General features: G+C 40.2%; 1 protein-coding gene across 9 annotated transcripts in view; it reads left to right on the top strand.

The window, feature by feature from the left end:
- The window catches only part of ARHGAP28 (Rho GTPase activating protein 28), a 230,260-nt gene extending 218,754 nt beyond the window's left edge, over window positions 1-11,506 (top strand). For all 9 annotated transcript variants that reach the window (XM_055368447.2, XM_055368448.1, XM_055368444.2 and 6 more), the window contains 2 exons: window positions 4,780-4,844; window positions 7,852-11,506. In XM_055368447.2, coding sequence (XP_055224422.1) covers window positions 4,780-4,844; window positions 7,852-7,946 — 160 coding nt within the window. In that variant the 3' untranslated portion in view covers window positions 7,947-11,506. The remainder of the gene's footprint in view (window positions 1-4,779; window positions 4,845-7,851) is intronic.
- Window positions 11,507-20,897: the final 9,391 nt, after the last annotated feature.

Genomic DNA, 20,897 nt, shown 5'->3' with positions numbered 1-20,897 from the left:
AGGTGGAATACCTGAGGTCAGAAGTTCGAGACCAGCCTGGACAACATGGCGAACTCTCATCTCTAGTAAAAATATAAAAATTAGCTGGGCGTGGTGGCGGGCACCTGTAATCTTAGCTACTCAGGTGGCTGAGGCAGGAGAATCACTTGAACCTGGGAGGCAGAGGTTGCAGTGAGCCGAAACCACACCACTGCACTCCAGCCTGGGTGACAGAGTGAGACTCCATCTCAAAAATGAATAAATAAATAAAATTAAAAAAATAAAATTATATGGGATGCAGCTAAAGCTGTGCTGAGAGAAGAATTTATAGCAGTAAATGCTTATGATAGAAATGAAAGATCTCAAATCAACTGTCCAAGTTCCTACCTCTAAAAACTACAAAAATAAGAGCAAAATATACCTGAAGGAACAAATAAATAAAGATAAGCAGAAATCAGTGAAATTAAAAACAGGAAAACGAGAAAGATCAGTGGAACAAAAAGTTGGTTCTTTTAAAAAACAATAAAATTGATAAACTCCTAGAAAGACTAACAAAGATAAAAGGATGACACAAATCAAGAATATCAAAAACAGGATGGGATATCACTAATATAGTACTTCCATTAAAGGGATAAAAAGGATTACTGTAACAACTTTATAGCTAATAAATTCAAAAACTTAGAATGGACCAATTCCTCAAAAGCCACTAATTACCAAAATACAACCAAAATGAAATTGACTAGCTGAATAGTGCTATAGCCATTAAAGAAATTGAATCTATAATATTAAAGTTTTTAAAACCTCTCCAAGCCCAGATGGTTTCACTGGAGAATTCTAGCAAACATTTAAAGAATTAACACTAATCTAGAACAGTCTTTTCTAGAAAATAGAAGAAGGAGGAATACTCCCTAACTCATTTTATGAAGCTTCTATTAATACCCTGATACCAAAAAAAGTCATAAAAAAAAACAAACAAAAGCCCTACAGACCAGTATCTCTCATAAATTTAGAATTTAAAAATTATCAGCAAAATAGCTAATCTAACCCAGCATTTATTAAAAGAATCGTACACCATAAACCAACTGGGATTTTTTTTCAGGCATGCAAGGTTGATTTAACATTAAAAAATCAATCAATGTAATTAGCCATATCAACAGGAGAAACCATACAGTCATTTCAATTGATACAGAAAAAAGCCTTTGACAAAATCCAACACCGAGTCATGATAAAAACTCTCAGAAAACTAAGAAAAGAGGAGAACTTAACTTGATAAAGATTATCTACAAAACCTACAGCTAACATCATCCTTAACAACGAAGGATTGAATGCTTTCCCTCTAAGAGCACGAATAAGGATGCCCACATTCATCAATCTCATTCAACATACTACTGGAATATTAAGTCACTGTAGTAAGGGAAAGAAAAGAAATGGGAGGCATACAAGTTATAAAGGAAGAAATAAAAGTCTATTTGCAGATGACCTAATTATCTACGTATAAAATTTCACAAAATAAAAATTTAAAAAGACCTAGAAGTAATAAGTCAGTTCAGTAAGATCACAGGATACAAGATTAACACACAAAAATCAATCACATTGGAACATGTGGAAACCAAATTTAAAACCAAAAGTAAAAACACAATACCCTTTACAGTCACTCTAAAAATAAATACTTAAGTATAAACTTAAGTAAACCTTTACAGGATGTGTACACTGAAAATTACAAAATGCTGGTGAAAGAAATTAAAGAAGACCTAAAGAAATGGAGAAACATATCATTTTCATGGATTGGAAGATAACACAGTAAAGATATCAATTCTCCCCAAATTGATCTATGAGTTTAATGCAATTCCTGTCAAAATTCCAGCAAGATACTTTGTAAACATGCACAAGCTTATTCTAAAAATATATATGGAAAAGCACAGGCCCTAGAATAACTAAAATATATTGAAAAAGAAAAATAAAGTAGGAGGAATCACTTTACTAGATATTAAGGCCGATTATATAAAAGGTAGAATAATCAAGATAGTATGATATTGGTGGAAGGATAGACACTTAGATCAATGGAATAGAATACAGAACCCAGAAACTGACGTACACAAATAGGCCCATCTGATTTTTAAAAGATTTTTATTGTAAACTATACATAACATAAAAGTATGTTTTAACCATTTCAAAGGGACAGTTCAATGGCACTAAGTACATTCACATCGTTGTGCAACCATCACCGTCATTCATACCCAAAATCTTTTTCTCATCCCACACTGAGACTCTATACCCATTCTCCCTGCCTTTAGCCACTGGCAACCATTCTTCTCCTTTCTGTCTCTCTGAATTTGGCTATTCCAGCAACTGATTTTGAGAAAAGTACAAAAGCAATTTGATGGAGGAAGCCTTTTCAGTAAATGGTGTTGTAGCAATGGACGTCCATAGGCAAAAAATAAATAAATAAACCTCGATCTAAACCTCACCCCTATTCAAAAATTAACTCGAAATGGATCACAGACTTAAGTGTGTAGTGTAAAACTATAAAACCCTTAGAAAATAATGTAGGAGAAAATATTTATGATCTAAAACTAAAGAGTTCTTAGAGCTTGACATAAAAAATGTGACCCATAAGAAATAAAATTGATAAATTGACCTCACCAAAATGGAAAACTTACACTCTAAAAGACCATGTGAATAGGATGAAAAGACAAACTAAGGACTGGGATGAAATATTTGCAAAACCACATATCCAACAAAGGACTAGTATCTAGAATATATAAATAAAACACTCAAAGTTCAACAGTTAAAAAAACCAAACAATCCAATTTGAAAGTGGGCAAAAGACATGAACAGACACTTTACTAAGGAGATACAGATTACTTTTCACCAAAGAGATAAACAAATGGCAATTATGCCCATGAAAAGATGTTCAACATCGCTGGCCATTATGGAAATGGAAATTAAAACCACAATTGCATATTACTACACACCTGTGAGAATGGCTAAAAGAAAAAATAGTGACAACACCAAATACAGGCAAAGATACAGAGAAACGGGATCACTCATGCATTTCTGGCGGGAATGTCGATAGTGCAGTCACTCCATAAAATAGTTTGGCAGTTTCTTAAAAAACTAAATCTCCAACTGCCATATGAGCCAGCACTGACACTCCTGGGCATTTATCCCAAAGAAATGAAGACCATGTTCACACAAAAACCTGTTCACAAATGCTGATAGCAGCTTTATTTGTACAGTCAAAAACTGGAAAAAAAAAAAAAGCCTAGGTGTCCTTCAACAGGTGAGTGACTACAGAAACTGGCTCATCTATATACCATGGAATACTACTCAGCAATAAAAATGCAGCAACTTGGGTAGATCTCTAGGGATTTATGCCAAGTGGGGAAAAAAAGGCAATACAAAAATGTTTCATACTGTGTGTTTCCATTTGTTTAACCTTTGTGAATTGACCAACTTACAGAAATGTAGAATAGGGTAGTGCTGCTGGGGGTAAGGGATGGAGATAGGGTAGGATGGGGAGAAGGAGTGAATGTGGCTATAAAGAGGCAACAGGGGGTGCCTTGTGGGGCTGGAAATGTTCTGCGTCTTCCCTGAATGGGTGTCAACATTCTGGTCATGATACTGCACTAGAGTTTTGTGAGATGTTACTATTGAGAGAAATCGGTGTAGGGTGCACAGGATGCACCTGTATTACTTCTTACAACTACGTGTGAATCTACAGCACCTCAAATGAAAGTTCAATTAAACAAAAAACAACAACAAAAAAAGAGGGCACACTTGCATCTTCCTCACAGTGGAGAGGCCAGGACAATCATTTGAAGTAACCAAGCTGAAAGTCACTCCTTGATGGGGATGGAGGTCAGCGATGGTCATTCAGACTCTTCTAACCCAGCATTCTAGTCTAGGGTGGAAAAATTAAATTGAGCGATAGTTTCCTGTGACTTGCTTTTATTTTATTTTATATTTTATTTTATTTTATTTTATTTTATTTTCGAGATGGAGTTTCACTCTGTCGCCCAGGCTGGAGTGCAATGGCACAATCTCCACCCACTGCAACCTCCTCTTCCCGGGTTCAAGCAATTCTCCTGCCTCGGCCTCCTGGGTAGCTGGAACTACAGGCACACGCCACCACGCCCGGCTGATTTTTTGTATTTTTAGTAGAGATGGGATTTTGCCATGTTACCCAGGCTGGTCTCAAACTCCTGACCTCAGATGATCCACCTGCCTCAACCTCCCAAAGTGCTAGAATTACAGGCATGAGCCACCGTGTCCGGCCGTGACTTGCTTTTATTATGGGGCAGAGACTTGCAATGAAGTCAGCCTTAGACACCTTGCAAAGCATGAGGCAAACTGAGAAATGTGACATGGGCTGATAATTCCATTCAATTTTTTGGCAAATGCAGAAATAAAACCTGACTTCTTTTGGATTGAGAGTAATATGGCCAATGACAAGGCAGTATTAAACACGCAGCTGCTCTGTGGCCAGCCTTGATGTGTCAGTAACAGTAACTAACCTGAAATGGAGCAGGCAGCTGTGGCCTGAATGGGCTGTATGTAGTGGAGCGCTGCGGCTGCCCATCCTGGTGGGAGCAGTCCCGTCCTCCCTGGGCCTCAGCTTCTTGTCTGTGTCAGACGGAAAAACAATTATTTTTATCATAACTTCAGTCATGATACAATTTTGTGGGACACATTTCGTCAAGGCAGAATGAATTATTTGTTACCTGGTTATTTAACATGCATTTTTACCTCAGATCAGGAAAAAGTACTAAAATTATATTACTTTCTCATTTTTTTCAGTCATGGTTCATCAGAATGTATTAAGATTCAGAACCAAAGGTTATATGAAATTGGAGGAAATATAGGTAAGCATACTGTAATAATTTCTACTGCTAAATTCTCTGATTACTCTAAAAGAAATATGTTGCTATTATCATAAAGGTATATTTTATAAATTTCTCAGATAAAAACTAAAAATCAGTAGGTTTCTGATATTTTTATCTCATGTGGGAACAGTTGCACAACTTTTCTAAAATGTTTTCAAAATTTAAATGAGAATATTTTAATGTTGAGATGGAGTAGGCTTGGGTATTTTCTTTTCTTTTCTTTTCTTTTTTTTTTTGAGACAGAATCTTGCTCTGTTGCCCAGGTTGGAGTGCAGTGGCGTGATCTTGGCTCACTGCAACCTCTGCCTCCCGGGTTCAAGTGATTCTCCTGCCTCAGCCTCCCTAGTAGCTGGGATTGCAGATGCCTGCCACCACGCCCAGACAATTTTTATATTTTTAGTAGAGACGGGGTTTCACCATGTTGGCCAGGCTGGTCTCGAACTCCTGACCTCAAGTGATCCACCCGCCTCGGCCTCCCAAAGTGCTGGGATTACAGGTGTGAGCCACTGCGCCTGGCTGGCTTGGGTCTTTTCAATGTGATTTGAAGTTGGAAAGTCTCTCTGGAGACTCAATGCAAAACAAAAAGAATACTGTAAGAACTTTCAGAAGCATGACACCATTTTGATTAACTTCCCTATTTTAACTCTCCTCCCAAATTCATTCTTTCTATTTCCCTGGGGGAGCAGGGGAGGAATCAGCAAAACTTCCCCGCTTGGTCTGTGAATATCCTCACAGCCCCATGGGTGCTCCGTGCTCCCACTGAGGGCAGTGCCTCCTCTCACCAGCACCCTCCACTCTCCCACACCATCAGCCTTTCCCTCCCAACTGTAGCATTTCCATCTGCATTTTAAAAATTGGCAATTTCCCTCACCTTTATAAAATTATTTCTTCACCCCCCTTTAAGTCTACTCCCATTTCTCTGTTCCACCTTACAGCAAAAGCTTCTTGAATCAGTGTCTACGCTCCAGTTTCTTCCTCCTTGTTATCTCTTGAAGCCACTCCAGGCACACTCTGCCCCTCAGCACTTCACCAGAATCACCCTCTTGTCATGGTCACCAGACAACTCGTCTGTTTTTAGAACTGCCTGAGTTGATCTTTCCCTCCTTTGAAGAACACTTTCTTCACCTGACTTCAAGGATGCCCTAAGCTTCTGACTGTCTTCCCACTTTTCCTAGCTGCGCTGCTGGAGACCCTGTGCCCCTTATTTCTTGTCTCAGCCTCTCAAGGTTGGAGAACGGTAGGGTTCAGTCATCGGAAAACTCCTGTATTTGCACTTGCCTTCCTTGGCGAGCTCAATCCATCTCACTGCTTTAAATACACCTGTATGTGGATGCCACTGAGATTTCTATCCCACGGGTCCCTTTAAACAGTAAACCTGTAAATCCAATCACCTGGCAGGGTTGGATCTGGGGCCTCTGCATATGCTCTGAGTTTTCCCCAGGATGCCCTCCCCCCAGACAGCCTCACTTCTCAGTCCCTGGTCTCTGCCAGGTCTTTGCGGATAAATCAGCTTCTCAGCGAGACCCTCCTTCCTCGCGCCCTCCCGAACATGCCTTCCATGCTTGGTCTTTCTCTCATGTTCTTATCACCAGTGGACTCACTTGATATCATGTTTGTTTGTTAGTTGCCTTGTGCTGCTCTTAGACATGGCTGTAAACCCAGCCCCTAGAATAGTGCCTGGCGCATTATTAATATTTGATAAGTGAATGAATCAAGCAACCGAGCACTCACACAGCTCTTGGTAGTTTTGTTTTTTTGTTTTGTTTGTTTTGTTTTTTTTTTGAGACGGAGTCTCGCTCTGTCGCCCAGGCGGAGTGCAGTGGCGCGATCTCGGCTCACTGATCTCGGCTCACTGCAAGCTCCGCCTCCTGGGTTCATGCCATTCTCCTGCCTCAGCCTCCCTAGTAGATGGGACTACAGGCGCCCGCCACCGCGCCCGGCTAATTTTGCTAGAGATGGGGTTTCACTGAGTTAGCCAGGATGGTCCCGATCTCCTGACCTTGTGATCCACCCACCTCGGCCTCCCAAAGTGCTGGGATTACAGGCGTGAGCCACAGCGCCCGGCCAGCTCTTGGTAGTTTTGTTTGAGACTTCAGCATACATCTCAAGCACACTGCATGTAAAGACTTTCGAATACGTTTGCCCCAGGAAATGATCTTTTAGTTGTTACCATTTTGGGATTTCCTGCCCATGGGCTTTACATCCATAGTAAAGAAACAAAATGACCATTCCTAAAATGAACTTGACTTGAATCTTCTCTAGCTCTGGTCAAGTACCTATCTATAAAACCACTGGAGGACATGTATTAGCATATAAATGATGAGTTTATACCTGAAACAAGTTCTTGTCATATTTTTCTTTTCTTTTTTTTTTTTTTTTTTTTGAGACAGGATCTCACTCTTGTCACCCAGGCTGGAGTGCAATGGTGCGATCTTGGCTCACTGCAACCTCAGCCTCCCAGGTTCAAGTGATTCTCCTGCCTCAGCCTCCCCAGTAGCTGGAATTACAGGCGCCTGCCACCACACCTGGCTAATTTTTGTATTTTTAGTAGACATGGGGTTTCACCATGTTGTCCAGGCTGGTCTCAAACTCCTGATCTCAAGTGATCCACCTGCCTCAGCCTCCCAAAGTGCTGGAATTACAGGTGTGAGCCACTGCGCCCAGCCCTTGCCATAATTTTCTAATTGATGCCATGAAGCAAGGGAACAATTTGCCTGTGATGGTATGTCTGCTTTCTTCCAAAATTTCACATGAGATTTGTTTGATATACCCATACTTCACAGTCTTAAAGAAAGAAAAAAAAAAGGAGAGAGGGAGAAGAGGGAAGAAGAGTTTGTTAAGAAACCTTAACATATGTCTACTTACTTTGGCCAAGAAAACTATATTAACCTTATTTGAACCTCACAAACACACACAGACACATATGTGTGCGCACGCACACACACACAAATGTACACTAATTCTCTGATATTTCTCTTTCTTTTAGGGGAGCATTGCTTGGATCCAGATGCTTATATATTGGATGTATATCGTATAAATCCTCAAGCAGAATGGGTGATTAAACCCCAACCAAGTTCTTAAAATATCCTCGAGATAGCTGCTATCACGTATTATATGCCAAAAAGATCCTACATTTTGGTAGGGAAAAAACAACACTGTGTTTGACGTATTTGTTCCTACAGCGTTCTCAGTATTTCTGGCCCTCAGCAGTGGGCATTGTAAGCATGAACTATGGAAGAGGCGCTGGTTCACCAATTCAACTGAAGCTTTCTCATGACATTTTTTTTATAAAAGTAAAGGAAAGATGATGTGGTCCTTCCAGAAGAAAGACCAATCTAGAATATGGAACTCTAATCACTTCTAGTATTTCAGCTTCCTAGCAGAAATGAACTTGGCCCTAGACCTAGGGATAAGCAATGTTCTTTATGTAGCCAATGCTACGAAACAAAAGAGGTGAAAGAGACCCTTTTTTATACTTAATGTACATATATTGACTTTTTGAGCAAGAATGCCAGAAATAGCCTTCATTTCTACCCTGCAAAATAATCCAGATCTGCTTTCTAAAATGAATCAGTTTCTAAAGTGAAACATGCAATATTTATGCTCTGACTGACTCCTGAATTGGAAGAGGAAGAACTTCTGTTTACAGAAAACTGTATTGTTATATATGTCAGGCTGTGTATTGTGACTATCAGCATTCTGGTGCAAATGAACTTTTCTCCATCATCGACTGTGGAAAACTGATACTTTTAAAGCATATTCTTCTATGAGCACAGGTCCTCCTAGTGAAGCTTAGTTTGACAAAGGGTGTCATATGCTTTCCTAACCTGATTTGTAGTTAACATTCACAGAGCCTACATTTTCTCATTAAGGTTATGATGCTCAGTATCTTTCCAAGTGCCAGGCACAGGCTTCCTTTTCTGATCAAACATACCATTTTTTATGTTTCACAACTATAGACAGTCACTTCTGCAGTCCCAATTTAAAAATGCAGAACTGCTTTATCCAAGAATGCTGAAAAATACTGCTCTATCCAGGTTTCCTAAACTATAAAAGCAGATTTTGCTTTTGTTTGTTAATCATAGGCATGGCCGAGCATTGTGGATTAGCCTGAGGCTTAAAATCAGATGCATGTCTGGTAAGATGACCACTGTCTCACTATCAAGAGCCTGCAGAGCCATTTTCCAGACCTGTGATTGCCCAGAACACATAGTCCCCACGTTTCTAATTTGGAGCAAATCTAAAAGGTGCTGAGGGATTGGACAGCTCTGCCTTTCCTCGAGACTATGGATATAGTCCTTCTCGGATTAGCTGGAAATGGGGACAGAGTTCTCATTTATCCCAGACATATACATTGGCTTTTTTGGAATCTACAGATTGAGAATTTGATGAATTTATATTGGTTTTAATGAGACCCAAATGACTCTCTCTTAACAATTCAAGCAGTAGACAAAGTTGCTCACAAATACAGAAAACATCTTTTTATCTCCTTCGCAAGTCTCAAAACATGATAATATTTAAGCCCATTTGTAGAAGAAATCTTGTATATACTATATTACACCTTGATATCTATACAAAACATCGCTTATATTAAAACATGTAGATAACTTTCTGGCATTTAGAATTTTGTTCCATTCATTTGATTTGTTCATCTGAGAATTTTTTTTTTTGCCTGAAAACCCATTAAAAGAAAACGTGCCTTCTATATAAGTTTATGTTTATTCCTACATTTTATTCATTTTTAATGTATGGGTAATTAGTGGCACGTGACTTTACATAATGACTTTCTAGACTCTGAAAAAAATGCTTTTATCATTTTTGCAATTCAGACAAGGGTAAACATTTTACGTTATGTAATTGCCACATCCCAAGATGTAAAACGGCAGTAATTTATGACCACGTATGGAAGAAATTCTTCAAATAGCTACCTTACATTTCTGCGTATATATGAAAACTGAGTGATATTTCTCAGTGTATTTCGTTGCATTTGAATGGTTCAATTCTGTTGTGTTTATATAGAAAATTCACAAATCTGTTCATTTAATTTTTTAATTTGAGAATTTTTATTTCTTTTGACTGAAAACACATTAGAACCTATGAGTAAATTCTGAAGGTTTTAAGATTTACTTCAGCTTGTCACCAGTTTCAAATAAATCCCCAATAGGTAACAAGTAAAATACAATTTCTTGTCTACTTTCATGTGGTTTTAAATGGCAGGGACTTCACTGAGTCAGTAAGTATAATCACTCTAGTTTATTCAAGGATGTGTGACAACTTTCAACTTCCATACATATATATGTATGTATGGAAGGCCATGTCAATGCTAATATCATTGGATATAACTTTTATTTTTAATCAGAGGGCAAATTCATTAGAGAAGAATTTTTAGTAGATACACAGACTAATATTTGTGTGGAGGTTCTTTTGACCAATTTTATTCCTAAGAATAAACAAACCCCTACAGTTAAAATGCAAAGATGCCTGTCATCTAAGTATTGAAAGAATTTTTGCCTTATCAAGAGTTGTCTTTTAAAAATTTAATAAATTCATAAAAACGACTCATATCTTTGCAAACAAAAGAAGGGCAGATACTGGGCTTCTACATGCTATCCTTAAGAGCTTCTCCCCCTCACCCATTCCTAGTGCTCTTGGTATACACTTGGGAAAATAATGTCCTCCAGGAGAAAGTGTTAGAGGGAACTAACATTTTAGGAATGCTTATTCAGAAAAAAATCCTGGAGTTGATTCATTGTTTTCCTCCATCCTGCAAAAGAAGATCCCTTTGTTAAGCAGCTCACTTGGAAATATGATTCTTGGAGTCAATGATCTCTAAACGAACTGGATTATCAACTATTTACAACGTCTATACAGTATAAACTACCTCACTTGCCTTTCTTGGGAAAAAAAAATGAATGGACTTTAACCATTGTTGTTACAAACTGTGCCTGAATCTTATTATTTAAATCACTTCAGTTAGCTTTCAGTGTATGTTTAATAATATACATTTAATGATGAAAAATATTTTCAGCAAAGCTTTAAAGCCAGAAATACTGTGTAACTGTGATCTATGTGGTATACTCTGAGAGAATTCTGTGTCCTGCTCATTGTCTTGAGTTTCTAACCATGTGCAGACGCAAGCGTTCAGGAGTAGGAATTAATGTCCATCTTTTCTTTCAGGCATTTTCATCTGCTGTCCACGTATTTCACTTGACTGAAAGCTCACATGAGTTAAAATGTCCCTTCTTCCTAGCGAGCATATTTCAACTGTTCTTCATAAATGTTTATGTGCCTTAAAAGACTTTATGTTAAAGGATTAAATAGTTTCTCTGACAGGCAGTTTTTAACTGTTTTCCACAAATAAAAATAATATGTCATGGGATTAAAATGTTTGTTTTCAAGCATTTTTAACAGTTTTACACACTTACATACACCTTAAAAATTTTTTTTCTGTCAGACATTTACCAACTATTTTCTAAAACTAATTTGATTGACAAATCATGACACTAGAAAACGCCAGTGTTTTATGTCTTTGCCCATCTCAGAAGCTAATATTGATTCTTCTGTTCCATCAGCTTTCATTGTTAAGTAGAATATGTATGTTGCATTTTATCCATAAGAAATAAAGAGAAAAAAACTAAAAACATTGTATGAGAATTCTTCTACTTCACTATTCCAAGGGCACAGTGATGCTAGGGATGATTTTGCCTTAAGGAAATATTTGGCAATACCTGGAAACAGATGTTGTTTCCAAATGTTCTTGTTTTTGAAGAGTAACTTATCAGTTTTTCAGCACCAGGGCGTGAGAGGATGCTGCCAGCCTCTGATGGGTGAGAAGCCAGGGATGTTGCTGATCCCGCTCCAGTGCACAGGACAGCCCTGCAACATAGAATTATCCAGCCTGGGCCTGGCACAGTGGCTCACACCTGTAATCCAGCACTTAGGGAGGGCGAGGTGGGCAGATCACCTGAGGTCAGGAGTTTGAGACCAGCCTGGCCAACATGGTGAAACCTCATCTATAGTAAAAATACAAAAATTAGCCAGGTGCAGTGGCATTTGCCTGTAATCCCAGCTACTTGGGAGGCTGAGGCAGGAGAATCACTTGAACCCAGGAGGCGGAGGTTGCAGTGTGCCAAGATGGCACCACTGTACTCTAGCCTGGAAGAAAGAGCAAGACTCTGTCAAAAAAAAAAAAAAAAAAAAGAATTATTCACTAGTGCCAAGATTGAATAAACGTGCCCTGAGATAACAAATAAGGTAAGAGTGTCTGTTTTTCCTATTTTTATTTAACACTGTACAGGAGATCCTATCTAGGGCTGTAAGTCAAGAAAAAGAAAAGGCAAAAAGTGTTGAAAGGAAGAAGTATGAAACTGTTTAATTTGCAGATGATATGACTATATGATTATGTAAAGAAAGTCATAAGTAATCAATAGTTACAATTACTAGAAGTCATAAGTACCTTTAGCAACATCACAGGACACAAGGTCAATCACAAAAATCAACTGTGTTCCATGTATTAGCTATAAAGACAGCTGGGAAAGAAAATTATAAAAGCAATACCACTTACAATAGCATCAACAAATATAAAATATAGAAAAATAAACTTAGAGCAAGATAAGCAGGGCCTAATTACTGAAAACTACAAACATTGCCAAGGGAAATTAAATATGAACTCAGTAAATGGAAGGATAGTCCACGTTCCTGTACTGCAATATTCAACGTTGTTAAGGCATGCATTCTCCCCCAAATGGACCTGTAGACACAACGAAATCCAAATCAGAATTCCAGGAGTCTTTTTTTGTTGTAGAAATTGAGAAGCTGATTTTAAAATGTATATGGAAATTCAAAGGACTTAGAATAATCAAAGAGTCTTGAGAAAGTACAATAAATTTGAAGGACTTATATTACTTGTTTCCAGACTTATTACAAAGCTACAGTTATCAGTACAGTGTGGTATTGGTGTAAGGATAAGCAGAAGGATCACTGGAACAGACTAGAGTTAAGAAATAGATGCATACATACATAGTTGATTTTTCACAAACTGCCAAGGCAATTCAGTGGGGAATGGAAATTCTCTTTAAAATACAGTGCTGTGATTCCTGGGTGTGATGATTAACTTTAGGTGTCAAGTTGACTGGACTGAGGAATGCCTAGATGCCTGGTGATGCATTGTCTCTGGGTATTTCTGTTAGGCTGTTTCTAGAGGAGACTCGCCTGTGAGTCAGTGAACTGAGAGAAGCCCCACCCTCAATATGGGTGGGCACAATTCAATGGGCTGGAGGTTTGGCTGGGACAAACAGGTGGAAGAATGGGGAATTCTCTGCTGTCTCCTCTCTGTTCTCTCTCTCCCTTCCAGAGACAGATGCCTTTTTTCCTTCTGCCCTATCAGACTCCAGGTTCTTCAGGTTTGGACTCTGTGACTTGCACCACAAGACTCCTGAGGGGCTCTCAGACTTTAGGTCTCAGACTTGGGGCTGCTTCCAGAATGAGCCAAGCTATGGGTTTCTCTGGTCTTCAGCTTGCAGATTCCCCTATGGTGGGAATTTTCCACCTCTAGTTGATTTTGGGAGCCACTTCCCCTGAATAAATCCCTTCCCATATATATGATTGGTTCTCTCTGGAGTACTCTGACTAATACACCGGGACATCCCTTTGGGAAAAAAAAAAAAAAAACCATGACGAACCTGGACTTCTATTTCACAAAAGTACAAAATATGCAAGTTAGATCACAGGCTTTAATGTGAAAGCTGAAAGTATAGTCTTCCAGAAGAAGACTTTGGGGAGGTTATCTTTATGACTTTGAAGTAAGTAATATTCCTCAGACAACGTTGCAAGACATCTTCTCAATTCCAAAGTTCTCTTCAAAATATTATTTCTTTGACAACAACACATACAAACAGATGGAAGAGAATCAGGAGTTGGGGCAACGCAGGGCCCTTGGATATTTCATTTATCTCTGCCACCATAAATCATACTTTCTCTCAATACCTACAGATGGGGGTAAGCAGTGAGGAGAATTGGTGGGGATATGATTTTGAAAGATTTTACCATATGTGTACTCTTACAATGTGTTTATGAACTTGTACCTAATGATAATTCATTCTGAGCTTTGCTCTGCCATCTCGTAACATTTTTATCACTGTGCAGGTGCAAGCCTGTGCTACAGTGTAGACTCCACCACCCCAGGGCACCAATCCAATCACATAACAATCTGCATGTATAAGTACAAAAATCAGTACTACCATACCCATCAGTAATAGTCCGCCAATTCTCCAATCTAAAAATCTATTGCCTAACAGGGTTGTGGAAGCTATTTTCTACTTCCATAAATCTTTCAATGCTGCAACTTTTTGTTTTCGAACAGTAACAGTTCGGTTTCAACAACAACTATTTTGCAAATGGTTACCAACGTGATCCAGTTCTAACAAGTAATCCACAGTTATTCTGTTGTCAATTACATGATCAGTTACAGTATTTCTAACCCTACAACTCTTGACTCAGTAATGAAATCATTCATGAAGTATGATTTAGTGATGCAGATGATAAGCACAAAATATGCTGCACATAAGCAGTTAGCATCCCTCTACATTAATTTGACAAGTTAATATCACCCCACGCCATTTTGCCAATGGTTGTAAGCAAAAGGATTCATAAATGATAAAGAATCCCGGGATGCTATTCTTAGCCACCTCTATTTGAAGAAGAATATGAATTTACAAGTCTGGAGAGTTTCCTCGGTCACAACACCAAATAGCAGTCACGTGTTCATCTTTTGAACACACTGTGATGTCATGCAGATATTTCAAAGTGCACTTCTGGGAGTAAGGCAGGGCCAAGCACAGTTGTTGTCCTCAGCAGTTTACAGAGGGATGAGTCTGGGGAGTTAATCTCGGTGGTCTTTCTGTGCCTACCAGAGCTAGAACCAGAACTCTTATGTCAATACATTGCGCTACCCAACCAGTTGAGGAGAAGTCTTTTCTGTTTCAGGACAGAAAGGTTACAAAGACCATAGTTTGAAAAGATACATCCTAAGATCGGCCATTCTTTTCCTAAAAGCAATGCTCTCAAGCAAACATTTCATGTCACCACGTTCCCAGGGGAAAGGAGGTAGACAGCCTGCAGTCAGATTTTCACAGAAATAAAGATTATGTTAACCTTTTATGCAGTCCTTCCACCATGTGATGTAGGTTCAATCCACTTAACATACAAATATGCAAAGTGATATACATATGAGAACCAGCATTTGACTTTTTCTATGGGACAGTAATCTCCCTTTCACCTCTTGACCAATCCAATTACTTAATGTCCAAGTAATCTTAATACGACTCCCATATTTTTATCCTGGGAATTACGGGCGTAGTTACATCAAATAACTGCATGACAATGTTTAACATATCAAATTATAGTACAGCTAATTTTTTTGGTTTTCAAGCCATGTTTCATTTTTATTTTAAAAAATAAATCTGGTGGTGTATATTTAAGGTGTTCAACATGATATTATGTATCTAGTGAAATGGTTACTAGAGTACAACAGATTAATATATCCATCATCTCACATAGTTACCCGTTTTTCCACTTTTCCGTTTTTCCGCCTTGTGGCAAGAGCAGCTATGATCTACTGATTTTGCAAAAATCCTTAACACAACACACTATAGAAACTACAGTCCCGATGTTGTTCATTAGATCTTTTGACTTGTTCCTCCTACATACTTGCTACTTTGTATCCTTTGACCTAAAAGGGGACACTTGCTAACCTGGAGACAGCATAATTATTGCTCAGTTTAGCAAGTATTCCCTTTTAAACATTCCAATTTAGCACGTTTCAAACTGGATTTTTAAATCTTTATGCCCAAATCCGTTCCACCCACATTAAAAAAAAATTTCAGTTAACAGTGGCTTTTTCAGTTTCTCAAGTCAGAAATCTTGGAGTCCCCTTGACGACTTTCTTCTTGTCACATCCCACACCAGCCCCTTAGCAAGTGTGGGGTGACCCAGTTCAAGGCACTGTCATAACACAGGATGACCAGGTTCTTCTGGCTTGCACTGTCAAACCTTTAGACGACCACTTTTTGCCTCTTAAACAGCTTTCTTACTATATATTCTGCTTTCCCGGTATTCGTCGCTAGACGGCAGCAGAGGATTTTGATTGGATTCCAAATTGGTTGGTTAAAGCAGCCTGAGCTGCTCAGAGGGAGGTTGTGGTTGTGTGTTGTGGTGCTGGTGTGTGGTTGTGGTTGTGTGTGGTGGTGTGTGGTTGTGGTGTGTGGTTGTGGTTATGTGTGGTTTTGGTGGTGTGTGGTTGTGGTGTGTGGTTGTGGTTATGTGTGGTTGTGTGTGGTGGTGGTGTGTGGTTGTGTGTGGTTGTGGCAGTGTGGGGGTGGTGGTGTGTGGTTGTGGAGGTGTGTGGTGTGGTTGTGGTTATGTGTGGTTGTGGTAGTGTGTGGTGGTGGTGGCGTGTGGTTGTGGTGGTGTGTGGTTGTGTCGTCCTTGCTGTTGCCTTACTCGTCTTGGAACTCTTCAGCCGGCAGAGGAGAGAGAGGTTTTTCAGACCGTCCTCATACCTGGGGACTAGTGGGTGGCTGTGCGGCCGGAGGCTTTAAAGCTTTGTCTTGCATCCGCGGGCCACGCTGGAGGTCGGGCACCCGCAACCCTGCGCCAGGCCGTCCTGGGCTTGCCCACGCTCGGCCCCTGCAGCTCCGTCCGCCCGCGGGCTGCCTTTGCTTTGCCTCCCTGTGTGGCTGGGAACCAGCGAGGTGGGTGCCATCGTCCGGCCTCACCCCCTACCCTGGGTCCTGCACGTGGGCACTGCGGGCTTCTGGGCCACCTCCGCCCTTGCAGCGCAGAGGGCCCCGTGGTCTTCGTCAGCGCTCAGTCAAGGTGAGTAGGGCAGGCAGTCTCTTTTTGAGTCTCCTCCTTTCTGACACCTGTAAACAAAGGTGAACCCTAAAGAGCCACTCCTTCAAGAGGCATTCAGATGGCCAACTGGGCCTACATTTTGAATAGAGCCACGCAGCCATCTGCGGTTGACTAGAGGTCACCCTGAGTCCCCAGACCACCCGCACTTCTGCTGTACTTTGCCACTTGCTGCGCTCACCTGAACCAGCCAAGGAGATCTCAGCTGTATCAACCAATCAACCAGAGCTCAGCTGTATTGACCAATCACAACTAGGCAAGTTTGAATCTTTTATTTGCATAAATGAACATGATTGGGCACCTGGGCAGGCACTGTCACTATAAAACCAGAGCCCTCCCTTTGTACTCTGGAATGTACCTTCTTTTAAGGCTGTATCTCCCAGGTTTGCAAACTGTTCACTGGAATAAGCCTCTTTCCTCCAAATTCCTTTTCAAACGACTTTTATTCACAAACCCCACACAAACAGCTTCATCCCATAGGGTTAATTTACTTCCCTGGATATAGCTCCTGACTTTGGCAGAGAATGGCCCTGAATGATAACTAAGCCCATGCACTCCATGCACTATCTCTATCCTTTCTCTTTCTTGGCGGATCCAAATGCTAGGTTTGGAAGAGTAATGGCAATTGTCATCCTATGGTAATATTTCCTGCCCTGTTACTGGTATTTTTTCTGTTCCATAGCTAAGAAAGCTGTCATTCCTAGTTAATTGATGGCTTCAAGGGCATATTTAGGAGGTTATCTATTCCTACGTTCTTGACTAGGAAATGCCTGCTGTCCCCTTCTGGCCATCCTGGAAGGTTCTGGCCCTGAGCTGGGTTGCAATCTCTTCCACTAGATCAACTTGGAACCCTGCTGGCATTATCTCAGTTCCAAAGACATCTACAAAATGTTGTTTGACAGCAAAGCACACAGCAGATGGAAAAGAATCAGGAGCTCCAGGGAAGCTGGAGGCTCTATTAGACACATTTCTCTCTTCTTCCCAGCAGTAAATTACACCTTCTCTGACCAGAAAGAAGTTGGAAAGGGATACATGGGAGGGGGAACCCTTGAAAATTTTATCTGAATTTTGCCAACTAACAATCCCTTGCATAGTCTTACAGGCAATGACATCTTATTTATGACCTTTTATGTTATGTAACACATACAGCTCATTTTCGGTAGTTGCTCTGCATTTGCATAACATTTTTATCACTGCATAGCCATGAGCTTTGCTATAGTCCTGAGCTCCATTTCCTTAGACATTGGAAACAGGCTTCTCTACCACACAGTTCCGTGTCACTACAATAGGACCACAAAAACCTTAGCCATAGAAGGAAATCATTGATAAATTGGATCCATACAATTTAATATTTTTGCTCAGTCAATAAACTGTTAAAGGAAAGCTATAGATTAGGTGAAGAATGTGTGTGTTTGTGTGTGTGTGTATAATTCACAGAATATGTAAAGAACTCTAACATCACTGATTTTAAAAAGATAATTTTTTAATGGACAAAAGACTTGAACACTTCACAAAAGTATAGAAATAGACAACATGCATAAAAAGGTACTCAACATCATCAGTCATCAGAGAAATGCAAATTAAACCACCAGGTGATAGCACTATGCAACCACAAGAATACTCAACATTGGCTGGGCACGGTGGCTCATGCCTGTAATCCCAGCACTTTGGGAGGCTGAGGCAGGTGCATCACAAGGTCAGGAGATCAAGACCATCTTGACTAACACAGTGAAACCTCGTCTCTACTAAAAACACAAAAAATTAGCCGGGCGTGGTGGTGGGTGCCTATAGTCCCAGCTACTTGGGAGGCTGAGGCAGGAGAATCACTTCAATCTGGGAGGCAGAGGTTGCAGTGAGCCGAGATTGCACCACTGCACTCCAGCCTGGGTGACAGAGTGAGACTCAGTCTCCAAAAAAAAAAAAAATACTTGACATTAAAAAGAGACATAATACCAAGTGTTGGCAAGGACATACAACAACTGGCATTCTCATACATTGCTGTTGGGAGTATAAAGTAGCAGAACTACTTTGGAAAACTGGCAATATAGTATAAACATAACCATGTACCTACCCTATAACCTAGAAATCAACTCCTAAGATATTACCCAAGAGAAATTAAAACACATCCACACAAATACTTGTGTAAGAATGTCCACCGAAGTTTTATTCATAACAGACAAAACTTGGAAAAGGGTTAAATACACTTGGTTAATTCATATAATGGAGTACTACTCAACAATAAAATAAAATGAATTTAGAGCACATGCAACAATATGAATTTCAAAAACATGTTGCATGCAAAAAGTCAAACATGAGTCCATACTGACAAAGGTTTTCTTTGACCTAACTCCAGTGAGGCCCTCTAAGCCCTCAAAGCGTAAACTTTAGACTGTCCTTGGTTCATTTAGGTGAGTTACAATCCTGTTGGGTCAGTTTATCGAAAATCCCCCACCATTGTTATCTGATCCAATTCCACACCCCCCACACTTCATATCTTCCATCCTGGCCTGCCTTGAGCAAAGATCCTGTTGAGCTCCTCTAACAAAAAACTCCCTAGCTTTGATGTTTCCTCTTAGTAATTTTCCATCCACTGAGCCCCACCCTGCTCCTTGGCTAGAAACCCCCAGTTGTCCTTGTTGTGTTCAGAGTGGAGCCAAACCTTTCTTCCCTACTGCAAAACCCCATTATGGAGGTCCCCCATGTTAAAATCTGCCTTATCATCTTTAATGAGTGTCATGAATAATTTTTCTTTAACAATGCATGATTCCACTTACATGAAATTCAACAGCAGGAAAAAATAATCTATGCAGATAGACATTAGAAAAGTGGGTTGCTTGGAGCAGGGGCCGACTGGAAATGGGCATGGGGTAATTCCCCTGGGCTCTCCATGATCAGGCCCAACCTACTTTGTCCTTTTTCCTCTCCCATTGCTGCACAGCAGGGTCCCTCTACTTCAGTCAAGAGGTTAGATCTGCCATGCCTTCACCACCCACCCATCCCCACAGTCTCATCCCCACAGTGACAGCACTTTGTGAACTGGGCTGCTCTACCACAAAGGCTGCCAGCACACATTCTGCAGAGCCTGGTTACAGATGGCATCTTAACAGATGCCCATATCATTCACTCCATCCCACTGTACAAGTTAGCCCTTCATTTTGTAGTGTTTTAAGGTTAAAAACACATATGCCTCTTGATCCTTGCAATTTTAATAAAGCACTCTCTCCATTTTCACCTCAACATCCAGTCCAGGTGAAAGGTAACAATTGATAAATATCTGTTGATGAATGTTCAACATTTAATCATGTATCACTCCTAAATAGCATGAATCATGTTAGAGACAGCTGCATGGACAGACCAAATGGGAAATGAATGCCTTATTGTAGAAGGCCTATTTGTTGGACCCTATTCTCCAGGTCCAAGAAGTCTTTGTCTTTGACACAAAATGAAGTTACTCCTGGCCCACTTGTGGTACTTCTATGGACTTATTCAAGGGGTTGACAAACTTTAGAAAGGCCTAAAGAAATTGTAATTGAATACAACTTCCTTCTTTCATTGTTCTGCTCCTTCTGAAATGTAGGGAACTGCCACTCACTAGCATCCTTTGTCCGGAACACATTCCCACTCCGGAAACTTAAGAGGAAACAGCCGGCCTGCATGCAATGTCAGGGTAAATTGAGAACATCACTGTCTCAGTCCATATGTGTTGCTTTAAAGGAATACCTGAGGCTGGGTAATTTATAAAAATAGGTTTATTTGACTCATGGTTCTGCTGGCAACAGCATCTACTTCTGGTGAGGGCTTCCAGGAGTTTCCACTCACGGCAGAAGGGGAGCCAGTGTGTGCAGACATTACATGATGAGACAGGAAACAAGAGAGACAGAGGGGAGATGCCAGGCTCTCTTTAATAACCAGCTCTGGAGGGAACTGATTATGTGAGAACTCACTCATTGCCATGAGAACAGCACCAAGCTGTTCATGAGTGATCCACCCCCATGACACAAACACCTTCCACCAGGCCCCACCTCCAACACTGGGGACTAAATTTCAACATGAGGTTTGGAGGGTCAAATATTCAAACTATAGCATCAGCCAAAATTATAGCTGCAGGGAAATTAGAAGAAA

Source organism: Gorilla gorilla, chromosome 17 (assembly GCF_029281585.2).
Source record: "Gorilla gorilla gorilla isolate KB3781 chromosome 17, NHGRI_mGorGor1-v2.1_pri, whole genome shotgun sequence".
Lineage (NCBI taxonomy): Eukaryota > Metazoa > Chordata > Mammalia > Primates > Hominidae > Gorilla > Gorilla gorilla.
This window is presented reverse-complemented; position numbering and strand designations above follow the sequence as displayed.